General features: G+C 43.4%; 1 protein-coding gene across 1 annotated transcript; it reads left to right on the forward strand.

Annotated features, from left to right (window-relative positions):
- The first annotated feature begins 658 nt into the window (after positions 1-658).
- NAT1 (N-acetyltransferase 1) lies at positions 659-7,026 on the forward strand. Its single transcript, XM_084645056.1, has 2 exons — positions 659-918; positions 3,550-7,026. The coding sequence occupies exon 2, from the start codon at positions 3,555-3,557 to the stop codon at positions 4,425-4,427; it is 873 nt and encodes a 290-aa protein (XP_084501182.1). The 5' UTR covers positions 659-918; positions 3,550-3,554; the 3' UTR covers positions 4,428-7,026.
- Positions 7,027-19,277: the final 12,251 nt, after the last annotated feature.

A 19,277-nucleotide genomic window follows, 5' to 3' on the forward strand; every position in this document is an offset into this window, starting at 1 on the left:
CCAATCAGTAGTTTAGTGAAATGTTTTGTTGATATTAAATTAGGATGTTGCTGAGCACAGAGAATTAATACAAAAGAATCTAGAAATAGTTGAGACTTGGGAGGAAAATAGCAAAATGAGGTTTAGCTTAGAAAAATACATCCTAATCCTTAGGTGGAAAGCAATATGAGTTATACTTAGTGATGGGGGGAATCCTACATAGCAGTAGTTATTCTTTAATTCTTATGTAGCAGTAGCATCCAGAGGCTCCAAGAAGACACAGCCCCTGCCCCAAAGAACTTACAGTCTACAAAATCTACTGTAATCCACAAAGAAATGTAGCAGCGACAAAGGATAACAAATTAGACACTAAACTACAATACAAGAATTTGGGTTTGCTGCCCAATCAGCACTAGGGTTTATGTTTGTGTTCAACAGTGCTAGAATCTTGTCATTCTTGTGACATATCAAATAGTGAAAATCTTCTCAGGCCAACTGTTCATGAACTTTCAGCCCTAAATTCTTGACCAACACTTAGCTGCCTAATTTCCTGAAAGAAGTATCACCCTCCGATATTATAATGTTATTGAAAAAAATAACTCTCTCTCTCCCCCACAACCAACCAGTGGATTTAGCCACTGAAAAAGACAAAACAGTGTGCGTTCTAATGAGCAGAGTTAGAATCCTCATTATGTCAGTGCAACTAAAATTTGCTAGCTCATTACAGCTGAACTCCTCCCTCCTCTGGCTTTGGCGATCAGTTACAGAAGAAAGTGAAAGTGACGTGATGAAAGAAGGAATTTCTCTCAAGAGAAGCTGGAGAACTGTTGTGTATTCCCAACTTCACTGCATAAAGGACTGAAAACCAGGCCAGACGGTTTACTGCCTAAGGAAGCGAGAGTAAAAACTGATACACTTGTGGTTGAACTGTTTTTACAGGTAAGACACTTTTTAAACCTAGAATCTTTGTGGCTGATTTGGTCAGAAACGTGCATTCAAATCTGGCGTATGAACAAACATTGCAGGAAATGGCTACACTGCATAAGAAGTGAGAGGGAATGTTGAACCGATTTCAGATTTGACTTCTCTTGTGTCAGTGTAACAGACTTACTGGCTTATTCTCTCAATTATCAGACTCAGCCAGAATACACATTCACATCATCTGGCTTGGTTCAGATGCCAGTGTGAAAGGTGACCCAGAAATAACCATGACAGACGGACAGATTCAGACACTTCTGATGTTATGCCTGCTTCTGATAATTGTAAGCAATAATAAATCTTACTTTGTTGTCAAAGCCAACATACTTTCAATACATTTAAAATTAGAGCAGCAATAACACAGTAAGATTTCCCTTGAAGTGGAAAAAATCATTTAAAATACTGTCTTTATTGCTACCCAAAAAGAAACAAAAGGAATTGAGTTGGATAGCAGGGTTGACAACTCTTGTGATATTTGATGGTTTTCTTAAAACTTTCAAAGCTGGAATCAGGTTATTACTTGACAATCTCAGATCTCATTTTTTTTTTTAAATATTTTTTCTATCCCTCATGGTTGCTGTGAAAAACTTGAAAATGTGACCTCTAAATGCGCCAGTACCAGAACATAAAGAAAAAGAACCCAAATTTATTATTTTTTAAAATCTCATGATTTTTAAGCCAACTGTGTGCTTTTTGGGGGCCCGACATTTGAACTTTTGGGGTTGATGATACTGGGATAGCTACAATTTACATTTCTATACATTCTGAACAGCACTAGTTGGGGACATTTCTGACCCTGCCTGCATATTGTCCTAATTGGGAGCAATATTGTTTTATATTTGGGGTATTTTCCCCATTTCTTTCATATGATGGGGTTTTTGTGGGTTTTTCAGTACTGCACACTGATAACTTTATCCAGATTGAATACTTCTTATATCCTTAGTGTAGTAAGTTTAAAATACACAAATCATGTAAACCAAGGAGGAAGTGCTACCTAGAGAGCAGAGCAATGGGACTTTTATCCCATGGGCTTAGGACACCTTTTTCTTAAGGCACAAAAGGTACCTGAGAATGTTTGAGGCCTCTCGGATCAATCATGTGCGCTCTGCAGTCATTCTGAATCTGATCCTCAGAGTAGGCTGATGTTTGGTGGTTTTAACTCTTTGGTCCTCTGGGTATAAATGTCAGCCTATTCGTCCATATCAAAATCCCTGCTTCCTTCCCAAAGAGCCACCTATCCCCTGGATTTTCTCCGCCAGGTCCTGGCTTCCCTCCTGCATTGCTTACTGTGAGCTGTGATCTTGAGTAGTGATCTCTGCCCACCCAGGACATTACATTCTGGGAACAGCCAGCTAGCCTGCGCACCTTGATTTGATCTTCAGCTGCTGCTGGCTGGCTCGTCTTTCATTCCCCCAGCAATGGGAAGGAGAACCTGGTCTCATTGCTGGCCACACTGCCCTTTGTATACTGAAATCTGGGAGTCCACAGAGTGTGTTGAATTGATGGGTGGTGCATTCCCTAATCCCAGTGCATTTTGGGCTCCCTCTCAGGCCCGAGAGTTTCTAAAAGGCAGTGTGGCAGGAACAAAGGTGTAGATGGAGAGGGTCAGGTCCTGCTGCTGTCAGGTAAAGGGGTTGTAGATCTACTTGACCATCCTTGACAATTGACTTCCAGGCACAGGGCCTGCTAGTTGCCTCTGAAGATTGTGGGAAGGAACAGTGAGTAGGGAGAATAAGGGCAACCTATCTTCCCTGTTGTATCTCACATTATGTTGTGGGAGGGGAAGAGCCTGTTGTGGATATGATGCTCTATCACGGTCCTTGATTTCCTTCTTTTGGAAAGTGAGTGTCTTCTTCCTGCTCTGAACACCTCACTTAGACCAGTAAGGCACAAAGCTGGGGAGCTAAGCCACCAGGAATGGTGGTGAGTAAGAGGCAGAAAACGAGCCCCTCCCATTCACTCCTGTTAAGGAGAGGAGAATGGAGATGCCAGACTCACTGAAAGTCCACAGCACCAGGAGTGCTAATCTGCTTCTAGCTCCTGTCAGCACTAAGAGCAGAAGACAGTGGGATGGGTGCCCTCTGCCAACCAGCATGAATAACACAGGAAATATTTAACCAAGCCGTGCCTAGAAGACTGGCCCTGCAGTTAAAGAACTGGATTGGGGTTTAGGAGTGCTGGGTGTGGTTTCTGGCTCCCACTATGACTTTGAGTACATCCTTTAAACACAGATCCTCTAACTCTCCCTGAGGTAGGCACCTAAATATCTTTGATAATCTGGGCCACAGTTCTCTCCCTGACTCAATACCCCACCTGAAAAATGGGAACAATACCACTTCCTTTGTCTGACTGGTCTATTTAGATTGTAAGCTCTTCCGGACAGGAAGTACCTCTTAAAACATGTATGTAGAGTGCCTAGCACACCTGGAGCCACTAGGCACAATGGTAAAACAAGCAAACTCATCTCCTTCTCTTCTGCAAGGGGTTTAATCATTTTAAACAGGGTGTAACGAGGTTCTGCTCCTATGACGGATGGTGACACTCATCCAAGCATTTCAGACACATACTATTGTTCTTTTACTCACCGTACAGGTAGCATGAACATCACGGAATATTTCACCCGAATTTCTTATAATGGCTCCTACAAAAACCTGGATTTTGAGACCTTGACTGCAATATTCCAGCACCACATCAGGGCTGTTCCTTTTGAAAACCTCAGCATCCACTGCGGTGAAACCATCGAGTTAGACTTAGAACCAGTTTATGACAAAATAGTGAGGAAGAAACGCGGTGGCTGGTGTATGGAAAACAACCATCTTTTATCTTGGGTTCTGAAAACGCTGGGATATGACACCACCATTATAGGAGCAAAAGTTTACAGCCCAGAAGAAAATGCATATAATGATCATATTAATCACCTTCTGCTAAAGGTGGTCCTGGATGGGAAAGCCTATATAGTGGACGGCGGCTTTGGAATGGTCTATCAAATGTGGCAGCCAATGGAACTGATTTCTGGGAAAGACCAGCCCCAGGTTCCCGGCATCTTTCGCTTCATGGAAGACAATGGGATCTGGTACTTTGAGAAAATCAAAAGGAAGCAATATAATCCCAACCAAAGCTTCTCTAATTCCAGTAATCTGGGAAAAAATGCATGTAGGAAACTTTACCTGTTTACCCTTGAGCCACGAGAGATAGAAGATTTCAGGCCCCAGAGTGTGTATCTCCAGACATCTCCAGATTCCCTGTTTGTAACAAAGTCCATCTGTAGCCTCCAGACCACTGATGGCCTTTGGGCTTTAGTTGGGTGGAAACTCACCAAGGTAAAATACAATTACAAGGAGAACATGGATCTGATGGAATCCACAACACTTACAGATGAGGAGGTGGAAAAAACACTGAAAGACAAATTCAGAGTAATGCTAGATCATAAACTCATCCCAGTTAACAGCAGCAGATTGTCTATGTTTTAATTTATTGGCCAGAATATAATTACATACAGCAACAAAGAGAATCTCTTTCCCAGCATTCAATTATTGAAGAAAATGAAGGACTAGGCTGTCACTTTCTGCCTAGCATAGAACAAGGGGTGGCACGTAGCAGTGCTACCCCAGCAAAGAAATTGTGACTCCTGGAGCTACAATTTCTTCCCTGCTTCTCCCCTGGCTTCAGCTGGTAAATTACGTCTTCCAGGCTTATGCCAGTAGCAGAGTACTTTCCACTCTGTTGGGCTCCACTGCACGTGCTGGTGCATAGGGTGAGGTTGGGGTTGGGGGCTGGAGGCAAGTTTCTGCCCCTTCCCTGCTTCTTCAATCCCATGGAGCTGCCCTTTCCATATGCAGAATGGCAAAGTGAAGATTTTTCCAGGGACTGAGGTGAGGCTGACTGGCCTGTAGTTCCCCAGATCCTCCTTCTTCCCTTTTTTAAAGATGGGCATGACGTTAGCCTTTTTCCAGTCATCCAGAACCTCCCCTAATCGCCATGAGTTTTCAAAGATAATGGCCAATGGCTCTGCAATCACATCCGCCAACTCCTTTAGCACCCTCGGATGCAGCGCATCCGGCCCCATGGACTTGTGCTCATCCAGCTTTTCTAAATAGTCCTGAACCACTTCTTTCTCCACAGAGGGCTGGTCACCTCCTCCCCATGCTGTGCTGCCCAGTGCAGCAGTCTGGGAGCTGACCTTGTTCGTGAAGATAAAGGCAAAAAAAGCATTGAGTACATTAGCTTTTTCCACATCCTCTCTCACTAGGCTGCCTCCCCCATTCAGTAAGGATAAATACATTAAAGATATGACGGTAATGAGGGTGAAATACATACTTAAGATAGCTCGAGTTGATGTCTCTTATATTATGATGTGTGATGGGACACCCTGCTAGACCCTGCAAGAATTTCATTTGAAAATCTGGACACACTGTACTGAGCCCATTTCTATGGTATTTCTCTGTATGTTCTTGCTTTAGAATTTCATTTCCTCTTGTGGCAGGAAGAGGGAAGGCATGAGCTGTTATAAATAAACACCGCACGTGTGCAGCAAGGCTGACTGGATTCACCATGTGAGAGTCTGGGGGCACTTGAATATCACAGCAGATGGTGCAGAGGGAAGTTATTCTGTCTACATGGAACACTTTGCATTTCTGTTTCTTAAACCACATTTAACTCATGTGAGCCCATTTTTTGTGACTGCTCAGCACTTTAATCATATCTTTCAAATGGCACCACTGATGGATGGCAAAATACCTATTAGCTGAGTGAGTCAATGCCCCTTGAAGGAAAGGATACAATTTCCTGATAGAGCCCCTATCTGATAGTAAACTGATACTAAGCTTGATTTTAATGCAAAAGCTTCTTTTTAATAATTCATCATCAACAACCAGAATATTAAATGACTTTTCACCTGAAAAGGAATCTGGGCTGTTGATCAATAAGAACAACAGAACACAGGTCACTTTCTATGCCCCTCACATATGGAAGCAACCCCATTAACTCATGTATCAACTATGTGTATGACTAAGATTTTGTAAGACAACAGCCCCTGTTATTAACCAGTGCATACAATGGTTACACCCACGCACATCACACAACAAAATGAGCCTTAGAGATATTTTATTGTACAAGGCTGGTCTTCATAAAATATTTCTGAACATACAAATAATCATGACAAACAGAACAGTCTTTATGAATGCTTAGTTGTTTTTGGCAGGGGAATAACAACCCTTTCCAAGTCTCAGTGATGAGTGTAGGACCAGTTGGTAGATTGATTAAAAAGAAATGACCAAGTTCTTCCTGAAGGAGAATAAAAGTCATTAATATGCAATAATATGATGAGTAGAAATCATATGCATTGCAGCCCTGATATTCTATGATTCTATTCTATTATTACAAGCACCCCATAGCTAGGAAAGGGCTATTATCCCCATTTTACAGATGAGGAACTGAGGTGGGGAGAGAGAGAGAGAGACTAAAGCCTAGATTCTCAGTGGTAGTCAGGATTTCAATAGAAATTAGGAATCTAAATACCTTTGAGGATCTGGGCCTACGTGACCTGTCCAAGGTTACACAGAGGGGCTGTGGCACAGCAGGGATTTGAAGTCAGGTCTCTTCAGTCTCCGAATAGCATCCTAGTCAGTAGGCCATCCTTTCTCTATAAGCCACTGTCATAAATATAAAGGGAAGGGTAAACACCTTTAAAATCCCTCCTGGCCCGAGGAAAAACCCTTTCACCTGTAAAGGGTTAAGAAGCTAAAGATAACCTCGCTGGCACCTGACCACAATGACCAATGAGGAGACAAGATACTTTCAAAGCTGGAGGGGGGGAGAAACAAAGGGTCGGGGTCTGTCTGTGTGATGCTTTTGCCGGGGACAGAACAGGAATGGAGTCTTAGAACTTAGTAAGTAATCTAGCTAGAGCTGCGTTAGATTCTGTTTGTTTAAATGGCTGAGAAAATAAGCTGTGCTGAATGGAATGGATATTCCTGTTTTTGTGTCTTTTTGTAACTTAAGGTTTTGCCTAGAGGGATTCTCTGTGTTTTGAATCTGATTACCCTGTAAGGTATTTACCATCCTGATTTTACAGAGGTGATTCTTTTTCACTTTTTCTTCTATTAAAATTCTTCTTTTAAGAAACTGAATGCTTTTTTCATTGTTCTTAAGATCCAAGGGTTTGGGTCTGTGGTCACCCATGCAAATTGGTGAGGATTTTTATCAAGCCTTCCCCAGGAAAGGGGGTGTAAAGGTAAGGGAGGATTTTGGGGGGAAAGACGTTTCCAAACGGGCTCTTTCCTAATAATAATAATACCGGTTAGATGTTTGGTGGTGGCAGCGGAAGTCCAAGGGCAAAGGGTAAAATAGTTTGTACCTTGGGGAAGTCTTAACCTAAGCGGGTAAAAATAAGCTTAGGGGGTTTTCATGCAGGTCCCCACATCTGTACCCTAGCATTCAGAGTGGGGAAGGAACCTTGACAGCCACATAGAGAATGGATACACTACACCTGGGCCTGAGGGCTACCTGAAAGGCTGAGGAGTGCTCCTCTCCTCAAGCCCATATGTACATTATTACGGGCATGTTGGAGCTGTGTTTTGAACAACACATAGGAAATTTTAGGGTTTCCAAAGAATGGGGGAAATACAGGCAACACAGACACAGCGCCCCAAACTAGATGGAGCAGTTTGACAGACAGGCCTGATGCTCAGTCCAGAAGTGCTGGAGGAAACTACAAGGCCAAATATCCCAGCTTTACAAGCGACCAAAATAATGCATGCAGATAACATGTTACTCACAGAAATACTGACACCTGGTGACTATGTGCTGGCAGAGCCCACCTGGTCATCTCAGCTGGCCAAGGGGCACCTGGGAAGTTACATACACTTACGGTGAATTCACCCAGCAGTATTGACACCACGGCATGCACCTAGCTTGCTGGAACCTCTGCACTTCCATGTGTATGAGGGGTGGGTGGGAAAGGCTGCTTAGGAGTAGGCATGGTACTCTGGAGGGGACAGAATGGGCCAGAACTCCAGGCCAGCTCTACACAAGCCAGTGCAGAGGGGAAATTTGTGGTTAGCCAGTCCATCAGCTAATGTGGATCCCCACACCTGGGCTGGAATGACAGCCCAGAAGGGGCTGTTGTGCAGTTTCAGACCCTCCTCTTGTCACAGTACCTAGGTAGGCTGCTCCTTCTGAGACTCTCACCCTTCCAGGTGACAGGCCCGTGCCTCCACTCCTCCTTGGGGCGGGAGTCTGCAGTGCAATCCAACCACTTTCTGACTGGCTCTCTGGGTTATACCTCCCTGGTATACCATGATACCGAGCAGCTCCCCGTGGGATTGACCCTGCCAGAGTTCTCCTTTGGAGCTAGTGGTCAGTAATACTATGCAGTAATACAGAAGCCAGTTCTCTAAATCAAAGTATGATTTATTTGTCCAAACAGTACACAGAGCTGAGAGTAGATTTAAAAAATAACAGAGAGACCTACACGCATATTGTTTTACCTATGCTTGGCACTCCCTTTCAGCCCTGAGGTAGATATCACTAAGCTTTGGTGTCCCCTATTCTTTCTGGGTACCACGTTACAGCTAGCTGGCTGCAGATCCTGGCTCTCAGGACAGTGGCCCTCACTGCTGACTCTGCATCCCTACCAGCTGAGCTGACCATATTCACCCTCCCTCCCTTTCTCCCAGGGCAGCTTTTTAACCCCGAGGGTCTTTTGAACTCAGCCTTAGCCCTGGGAAGAGAAAAACATCTTAAGCTGGATGGTTCCAGCTTCTTTCCCCAACTGATGGCCAAGCCCTTGTTGTCTTAACTCCTTTAAGTGGGAACCTCAGAGACTGTCTTATCTGTGTCATTGTTTTAACAACCCCCTTTTACAGGCTGTTTTGATTTAACTCTGTGCAATTGGTCAGGCAGCAGTATAAACCTGAATGAGAAAACCAAGTCAGACATAAGATTTCTATACGGTCATACAGATATTTCCAGTTTGTCATAATGCTGCAAAAACAGCTTTAGTAGAGGGAACCAAAAGGACCGGTCTCTTAGGGTATATCCACGTCCACAAGATGTGATGGCAGCTCAGGCAAATATGCCTAAGTTTAAATCCAGCAGTGAAGCCATGGCATGCCATGCTTCCAGAACCCAAGCTAGCTCATGTCTACATGAGCTGTAATCACAGGCCAGGACTGCCACGCAGACATACCCTTAGTTGACTCTTCCCTCAGTCACTCTCCCTGCAACCTGTGGCCTGTTACACAGCTAAACACTTCTCTGTCAACTGTTTTGATGCTCACTGTTCTGGACTTATTGCTCAACATTCTCAGAGAGGAGCTGATGAGATCCCTGGGCCAAGCATGGGTCATTCAGCAAACCCACATTCTCACATGTCAACTATTTGGTCTTTTCTTAATGGTATCTCAGCCGTTGGAATCTTAAAGGCAGAGCAGCCACATGGGCTCAGATAATCCAGAGTACGTTGTCTAAAGCATCCACAGCAGTGAGCCGCTGAGCCCAGGGCTCATGCTACAGTGCTGAAAATAGCTGTGTAGAGATTGCGGCTTGGGCTGGAGCTCCGAAGCTGAAGTCCACCCCCGTCCCTAGGCTTCAGAGCCTGAGCTTCAGCCCAAGGCGCAACATAAAAGCACAATCTCTTACAGCTGTTAATGCTGTAGTGTGAGCCTGAGCCTGTCAAGTTGGACTTAGAGGCTCGCTGTCATGGTCTGCTGCTGGCTGTGTAGATGTACCCTCAGAGACTGGCTGGGAATAGAACCCCACCTTCACTGAATGAGGTGCCTCCAGGGATTGATATAGGGACACAAGAACTCCTCACCATACACTACCAGTTCAAAAGTTGCCCAGCCTGTCTGCAGATCAGTGACTTTAGTGGAATGAATTGGTAGCTCTCCATCTCAGTCTGGGCAGGTGTCATCCATGTGAACACCACCATCACAGTCATGGGGGCTTGTGGATACTGAGCAGGGGGGCCAAGGACTGGAAGTCCCTCGAGACAGAACTACTCTGATTGTCCCTGGAGGGCAGGTTTGTGGGGGCACTTTGGAACACTGCATAAGGAAAATTTACCCTGGGGATGCCTGTGCTGTGCTTGCTCTCGATTCAGCGTGTAATGCTGAAGGTTTAAACTTATTTAGGTTGTGAGCCTTTTGCTCTGTGTTTTTACCGCACCTAGCACAAGGGGGTCCTAGGCCATGACTACGGGTCCTAGGACCTATGACAATACAAATAAACAAAATTATTATTATTAATAAGGTATAACACAAAAGAAGGCACTACCCTCTTTCCCTAAATGGCTCTGCCAGAGAGTGAAACACTCAGTTCTGCTATATGGTGAAAAGGGGTTTGCATCTTTAAGAGCAGGAGTTTCCAATGCAAATATTTTCAGGGAACTTTGGCGAGAGCCAGAAGGGAAAGCCTGACACTTGCTAGTTTACAGGGGATTGCCTAGGTGTCCTATTCTTAACTTGATCTGTTAGATACATTCAATGGGGTACAGAAATGACATTTTTTGTGGCTGCAGCATTCCACTGCTTGCACCTACTTCTGCTATTCATAATGGGGAAGTTTTAAAAATAAACCAAGCAAAATGTGTTGTAAGGCAGCAGCCATACTTTTCTAAGTAAAAGTAGCAAATTTATGTGTTTTTAAGCTAAAATGTTTGAAACTTAAACTAAGCATGTCCAATGGAAGTGTATAAAAATCAGCTCCAATCTCAGATGCAATGCAACCGTACAAAAAACGAACAGTTTAGCTGCATGCAAGAGACTCATACTTTGCAAGGTTTTCATGAATGTTAGCAGTGATGAACTATTTCTTACCATTCATTCTAATTACGAGAAGATACAGATATCCCCAGCAGGGGCGGCGAGTTGTATGGGCTCATGGTGCCTGGGCTCCAGCAAATTCAGGGCTCAGAGGGCCCGGTTCCACCAATGTTCGGGGCCGGGTCTCTCTCCGCTGCTGGAGGGGAGAGGGCTGGGGGGAGTCCTCCTCTCTGTCTCCCCACCCCCACCCCCAGCCCTGCACAGCCTGCTGCTGCATCCCAAACTCCTCATCCCCGGCCCAGCCCCACACCTCGCACCCCCTCCCGCACTCCAACCCCCTGTCCTAGCCCAGAGCCTGCACCCAAACTCTCCCAGATCCTGCACCCCAAACCCCCTACTGTACCCAAACTCCCTCCCAGAGCCCGCACCCCTCCCACACCCCAAACTCTCTCCCAGAGCCTGCACCCCAAACCCCCTCCTGCACCTCAAACCCCTGCCCCAGCCCAGAGCCTGCACCCAACACCCAAACTCTATCCCAGAGCTCACACCCCAAACTCCCTCCCAGAGCCTTAGGCAGGTGTGTGTGTGTGAGGGAGGTGGGGGGGGACTTGGACCTGTTCTGGGCACCACCAAAAATTATACAAACCTGCCGCCCCTGATCCCCAGGGAAGTTTGCAGATAGACAGAATTAACGTGTGAATCTTGCTAGCTGATCCCATGCATGCTGAATGAAATCCTGCTGCTGTGGGAATAAAAATAAATGAGTGAGATCAGATTCAGGGCCTATATTTTTTGCAATCCAGGTTTGGAATACAGACTGGTTACACACACACACTATCTAGTATACCAGGGCTTGCTCTCATTTCAGTATGATCACTAGTGAGGTGAGAGCAGTTGCACAGAGCAATCCAGCCTGTCACAAGAAAGGACACTTGCCCTAGGAAATTTAAAATGAAAGACACATGGCTTACGTGATTTCTGCCTGTCTACACTCATGAAGTCAGTGACTTTATATCAGAGACACAAACATGCACCGGCCCTAATTGAGACCACACCCATTATTGTAGGCACTGTACATATACCCTGTGAGGGACCGTCCCAACCTTAGAGAATTTACAATCTAGATAGACAGAGGCAAAGAAATGGTGGAATGGGAAATGGAGGCACAGAGTAGTGATGTGATTTGCCCAAGGTCACACACATGGTCAGTGGCACAGGCAGAGTTGTGAGCACTGTATGTGTAACGTGTGCATTCTGGTTTTGGTGATTGCTAATAAATAGAGGATAAGGATATTACTGTGTAAGGTTCTTTCACTGGTAAAAGATCCTGCACACCTGCAGAAGTAGTATACACCCGGAGCCCTATGTATTGGGAAAGGGTGTGGGTACTTAAATTGGCCAGGTTAGTTATACCCTGAGCCCTACGAATTGGGTAAGGGTAGGTGCTTCTTGCCTGGAGCCCTACGGACTGGGAAAAGGTGGGGTGCCCTAATCTGTGCAGGTAACAACTCCCTCCCTATCAGAGAAGGTATACACAATGCCACATCACCACATACACAGTCACATTTTAATACAATGTACCCCATAGGTGTTAATGCTAATTCAGTAAAATTTAACTTCACTCAGTAAAATTTATCTTAATTCCATAAGGCTTTGTGCAGGATATTGTGAGTTTGTCACAGTTGATATTATCTAATTCTACACAAACTATGCTAGATAGAGCTTTTACAATCTCAAGGTAAACCCCCACCATAAAGTTAACATTAAAATATGTTAAACTGACTGCCAACTTGAGCAAATAAATTCACAATAAACTTAACTATACCATTAACTAATTTTAATATACCAGTATCATGTCTTTTCTTAATCATCTTCCCCTTTTCAAACCAAATCCTCCTAGTCCTTTTAATCTCTTAATACGGAAATTGCCATATATTTCTATTATTTTTTGTTCCTCTGGATCTTGTTTTATTTCTTGTATTCTCTCTCTTTTTTTTTAAAGTAGGTGACAAACCCTAGTGCAGAATTAAAAGTGAGGCTGTATCACAAAAGTCCTCTAATATTTTCAGTATAATTCTCCATCTCCTCAATATATTTTTACAAATAATTCATGTCCTTGAACAGACTGTAATTGATAGCTGAGCAGATGTCTTTCTTCAGCAGTCCACAATAACACCCAGGAGAGGTTATGACTTAGTCAGAACACACCAGGGAGTAGGATGTGATTCAATGACACTGAAAACTTGTTGTAAGTTCTGAATTCCATTTCCTTATCAGAAATGGTGGGCAATTTACATCGGGTCACATTTTCAAAAATGCCCTGTAATTTCAGGTGCCCAACTTTTAATGCCAAGGGTCTGATTTTCTAAGTCTTTGAGTACCTACAACTCCAAAGAAGGCAACAGGAGCTCCTGAAAAATCAGGCCCATGGTATCTAAAATGGAGGCAATGAAAATTAGATGCCACCTTTGAAAATATGACTCTTCACCTCTTTATGCCTAATTTTCATTCAGCTATAAAATGGGCAGACATGGACATTTCTTGCAATATCCTTGAAATACTTTATTGTATTAAGTTTATGTAGAATTGTGGGCTTGGCTGGGATTGTATAACCTCTCTAGGGGAGAGATGTAACAGATATTGTAACCCCATGTAGTATCTTTGGGGTTGCAAGATCTTGCAAGAACCAGAGTCTATCCCTGGCTCTGCTGCACACTTGGGCAGGTCTCAGTGTGCTAGGCAGATTTGGGACCTTTGACAAACAGCATGGTCTGGAAGTTTGGAGCCAGGTTTTCCCGAGTTCTAATTCCTGCTTTGCCAACAAGGCACTGTGTAGCCATTGCCAAATCACTGAGGGCTTGATCGTGGCAAGGTGCTGCTGATGGCCCTGATCCAGCACAGCACTCCAAGCACTCGACGTCAATGGGACTGTTCATGTGCTTAATGCTAAGCACATACTTAAGTGTTTTGCTGGATCAGGGCCAACATGCCCTGCATTTTGCAGGATGAAGCACTTGATCTTTTTGCCTCACTTTCTCCTTCTGTAAAATGGGGATCATACCTGCTCCACAGAGGTAGAATTAATTAATGTCTGTACAACACTTTGGCCATGGAAAGTGCCACGTATTACTATTGAAATAAATGACTTATTTTTTCTAATATATACATAAAATTGTGTTTACGACGTATTTGTCATGGTATTCATTGTTTATCTATAAAACATCAAGTCAGTGCAATGAAAGTTTTAAAAACATCAAAAAAAAAAAAAGGGAACTTGTTAGTGAAGAATGGTTCTATGTACTTGGTCCTTTGAAAATTGAACCTGCAACACCTGAACAACATATTCAATTTCCTAAGAGGAAAGAAAAGACTGGCTTTCCGAATGCCAATGGTTATTGTATGCTGTTCAAGAGAAAATACATCATCCAGCAACAGAGGAATGTGTATGGAATTTTTTTTTTTCGGGGGTGGGGTGGGGGAAGGGGGAGACTGAAAATCTAGTTCATTCTGATTTTAACCAGTGGAAAAAATAACAAATCTCTTAAAAGGAAGATACAAAGTTTAATCAGCTCATGGATCAATGAAGTCCAAATATGTGCACTCATTTCAGATGGACTCTGCCCTCTCTTGGATTTTAAGATCTAGTACTGAACAGCCCTGAGGCAGACGTGCATTAGTTAGAAAAAGAAGCTTGTAGAGGGGAAGCCTTGCAATCTGTGTCTGTTCCTGATTTACCGATCCAAAAACAAACAAACAAACAACCAACACTCTCCCCCCCCAAAACGGGTGCAAAACCAGATACAACTGTTTTCAAAGGTAAGCTCCTTTTAAAAACCAGATTCTTTGTGTACTGTTAAGATCCTGGAGAAACATGCAATCTCAACTGTCCATAGGACCAAGGTTTGTGAAAAATGGTGCATGAAAAATGCTATAGAAATGGAAACAAAACACAGCCATCTTGGTTTAATGCCATCTCTCAAAAGTGGCAAAACAATACTAGAAATATGTATTGGTTTTTTCTCTCATTTTTAGCACCACACCTATTCATCTAAACTTGGATATTCCAGATTCTACAGCCTGTTCCCAAAAATGATTAATTCTTTTATTTTTTTAATTTTGCACATGCAGTAGATTCTTAATAAAGGAAGCAAAGACAAACAAACTAGCCAATAACAGAGTTCATATTAAAAGAGGTAAGATAATTCACAAAAATAACTTTAAAAAAAATGAAGTTATTAGACTGTGCTTTCCTTACTGCAAAATGGTCTGGGAACAATAGGTTAATAGTAGTTAGATGCATGATGGATCATTTGCAAATGGATTTACTGCGATAGCGTGTACAGTCATGGTAACTGAATGTGCAAATATAGTGCATCAGTGTCCATACATTTTTACACGTGCATCTGCGTTCCTAGACTTCTGAAAGTCAGGCCTCAAAATTTCTTTTGTTGATTATTTTCTCTGTATAATGGTGGTCAATACGTCTGTGAAATCGTCTCTCAAATATTCTGGTTTTCATCCAAAAATTTCTAATAGTTCCACAACTCAAAATAATTGTAGCTTGCACCTCCTAAGAGTTTATGCAGTTCAATTACATTATGGAGCTGCAGAGAGGTCTTACATTACTCAGAGGGCCTACTTTGCATTGGTGTGACCTGTTTTCAGTATTTAATGACCAGAAATTGATTGAGTAGGATAGTTATTACTTAGGACGGAAGAGCTGGAGTTGATTCAGGTGATGAGGTTCAACAAGGACAAGTGCAGAGTCCTGTACTTAGGACGGAAGAATCCAATGCACCGCTACAGACTAGGGACCAAATGGCTAGGCAGCAGTTCTGCAGAGAAGGACCAAGGGGTGACAGTGGACGAGAAGCTGGATATGAATCAACAGTGTGCCCTTGTTGCTAAGAAGGCCAATGGCATTTTGGGGTGTATAAGTAGGGGCATTGCCAGCAGACTGAGGGACGTGATCGTTCCCCTCTATTCAACATTGGTGAGGCCTCATCTGGAGTACTGTGTCCAGTTTTGGGCCCCACACTACAAGAAGGATGTGGAGAAATTGGAGAGACTCCTGCGAAGGGCAACAAAAATGATTAGGGGTCTGGAACACATGACTTATGAGAAGAGGCTAAGGGAACTGGGATTGTTTAGTCCACAGAAGAGAAGAATGAGGGGGGATTTGATAGCTGCTTTTAACTACCTGAAAGGTGGATCCAAAGAGGATGGATCTAGACTATTCTCAGTGATAGCAGATGACAGGACAAGGAGTAATGGTCTCAAGTTGCAGTGGGGAAGATTTAGGTTGGATATTAGGAAAAACTTTTTCACTAGGAGGGTGGTGAAACACTGGAATGCGTTACCTAGGGAGGTGGTGGAATCCCCTTCCTTAGAAGTTTTTAAGGTCAGGCTTGACAAAGCCCTGGCTGGGATGATTTAGTTGGGGATTGGCCCGGCTCTGGGCAGGGGGTTGGACTAGATGACCTCCAGAGGTCCCTTCCAACTCTGTTTATTCTATGATTTTATGATTGCATCATAGAATCATAGACTTTAAGGACAGAAGGGATCATTACGATCATCTAGTTTAACCTACTGCACAACGCAGGCCACAGAATCTCACCCACCCACTCCTATAACAAACCTCTAACCTATGTCTGAGCTATTGAAGTCCTCAAATTGTGGTTTAAAGACTTCAAGGTGCAGAGAATCCTCCAGCAAGTGACCTGTGCCCCACACTGCAGAGGAAGGTGAAAAATCCCCAGGGCCTCTCCCAATCTGCCCTGGAGGAAAATTCCTTCCTGACCCCAAATATGGCGATCAGCTAAACCCTGACCATGTGGGCAAGACTCACCATCCAGAAACCCAGGAAAGAATTCTCTGTAGTAACTCAGATCCCACCCCATCTAACATCCCATCACAGGCCATATCTACCGCTAATAGTTGAAGATCAATTAATTGCCAAAATTAGGCTATCCCTTCATATCATACCTTCCATAAACTTATTAAGCTTAGCCTTGAAGCCAGATATGTCTTTTGCCCCCACTGCTTCCCTTGGAAGGGTGTTCCAGAACTTCACTCCTCTGATGGTTAGAAACCTTCATCTAATTTCAAGTCTAAAACTTCCTGATGGCCAGTTTACATCCATTTGTTCTTGTGTCCACATTGGTACTGAGCTTAAATAATTCTTCTCCCTCCGTGGTATTTATCCCTCTGATATATTTATAGAGAGCAATCATATCCCTCCTCAGCCTTCTTTTGGTTAGGCTAAACAAACCAAGCTCTTTGAGTCTCCATTCATAAGACAGGTTTTCCATTCCTTGGATCATCCTAGTAGCCCTTCTCTGTACCTGTTCCAGTTTGAATTCATCCTTCTTAAACATGGGAGACCAGAACTGCACACAATATTCCAGATGAGGTCTCACCAGTGCCTTGTATAATGGTACTAACACCTCCTTATTTCTACTGGAAATACCTTGTCTGATGCATCCCAAGACTGCATTAGCTTTTTTATGGCCATATCACATTGGCAGCTCATAGTCATCCTGTGATCAACCAATACTCTGAGGTCCTTCTCCTCCTCTATTACTTCCAAGTGATGCATCCCCAGTTTATAACAAAAATTATTGTTATTAATCCCTAAATGTGTGACCTTGCACTTTTCACTAATTGCTAATGCTGGGACTCTCTACTAACTTTGGACAGCATGTGTTGCCTACACCATGCATAGCATGAATCTTTCACTGAAAACCATTTTATGATTCATCCTGAGAAATTTCATCTGGCAGTAAACACTCAGCAGCTCCTTGATGAGTTTATCTCAATGCAGTAGATTGATTCCTTGAGTTGACAGAATGGTACTAACAGTCTAAACATCAGCTTACCATAGAGCTTCCATTGTGTACACAGAAATATTTCAAGGTAAGTTTACAAGTTGTCAAGAAAATAAACATTTGAAGCGACATGGAGTGCTCAAAATGGTTTGTGTTCCGAGCAAGGGGACAGGCTGTAAGAAAACCTTCAAAGTATTTGTGCACAGGACCCACTTTCAAATGGAGCAACTTACAGACACTTGCTGTGTCTCCCACTTGGAATGTAGCAAGTCATTGAGAAGGGTCAGAACATTTCAATGCATGACGTCTCAGCTGCACAGCAAGGCAGGAAAATAAGCTGAATAATTCCTATGCAGAAATGCTGACAGTGAGCAGTTATTTGGGCTGTTCAAACTTGCCTGCTTGGTATAGGCTGAATCTTGCTCCTTCTTCATGTTCACAAAAGACTCAAGAAGACATAATGGAACTGGTCCAGTTCTTTCATACGCCAGCTGGGGGTGCATAATAGGGTTGAGAAAGCCTGGTTCAAAGGGCCAGATATGAACCAGATCTCTCCAGCTGAGGATTTTTCTGATGTAGGGGAATCCTTGGGTGCTGTCAAACCAGGTAACGGGTTCCTATACCACCTCTTGCTGCTGTCATCACAGAGGTTGTGTGGTGAGCATTTCCAGTTTGGAGAAAGAACATGGCTACATTGTGCTATGCTCCAGCAATTCCTGGCCAGTGGCATATTTCATAGCAGCCCAGTATCAAACAGCCCACTACCCCCTTCATCTGCACCTAGGTGACGGAGAGCACGGCTGAGAACAGAGGCTACGGTTTTAGTCTTTCTGGGAGTTTACCTGCCTCTTCTGAGAATCTTTATTCCAACACCAAAGTGTCACGACTGTATCAAACTAGACAGAATTAGGGTTTAGTGATTTGTGATTCTCAAAAAAAAAAAAAAAAAAATCAGACGTTTAGTTAATCATCAGATGGTCTGAATTTATAACAAGACTTGACACTTCTATAGCACCTGTAATCCAATAATCTCCAAGTGCTTTACCAATGTGCAGGGAATATTATTTTCCTCGTTTTACAGATGAGGAAACTGAGGCATACAGAAAATGAGTGGCTTACTTATGATCTCAGACACACACTCAAGAACAGAACCCAGGACTCCTGACTCCCACGTGCCTGCTCTGACCACTAGATAACACTGCTTCCTTCATCATTTCTTCAGATGAGAATATGGACATGAGAGCTGTCTTCTTCAAAAACCTGTTAACGTTTCCTAATTTTGTCCTATTTTGACTGAGTCCTGCTATCACACTAACCTAATGTAGATACCAAAAATCTCCCTTACATACATATGGGCACATGAGGGGGGCATTGCTCTATTGTGTCCATCCTTGACAAGAGATGGTCCTGGACCAAAAACTCAGATCCCAACATCTATGCCCTAACGTTACTCCTGCATTTCTCTACTCCAAGAATCGGGTTTTTTTCCAATACTACTCAGTATTCAGTACTATTCCAGTAGGGGCTCAGTAGACCACTGCATCTGTGCTAGCCGGAATCAACAAGAAATCCCTTCACACTGTCATAAATAATTAACTTTTTTGTTAATGTTACTTCCTTTACAGGCAGTATGTACATCAAAGAATATTTAGCAAGAATTGGATACAAAGGCTCCCATGAAAAACATGATTTGGAAACCTTAACTGCAATCTTCCAGTACCACATCTGA

This window comes from Lepidochelys olivacea (genome assembly GCF_965140295.1).
Source record: "Lepidochelys olivacea isolate rLepOli2 genome assembly, chromosome: 12".
Lineage (NCBI taxonomy): Eukaryota > Metazoa > Chordata > Testudines > Cheloniidae > Lepidochelys > Lepidochelys olivacea.

Coding starts and splice junctions, on each gene's coding strand:
- NAT1 (XM_084645056.1), top strand. CDS start 3,555: ATGAACATCACGGAATATTTCACCCGAATTTCTTATAATGGCTCCTAC.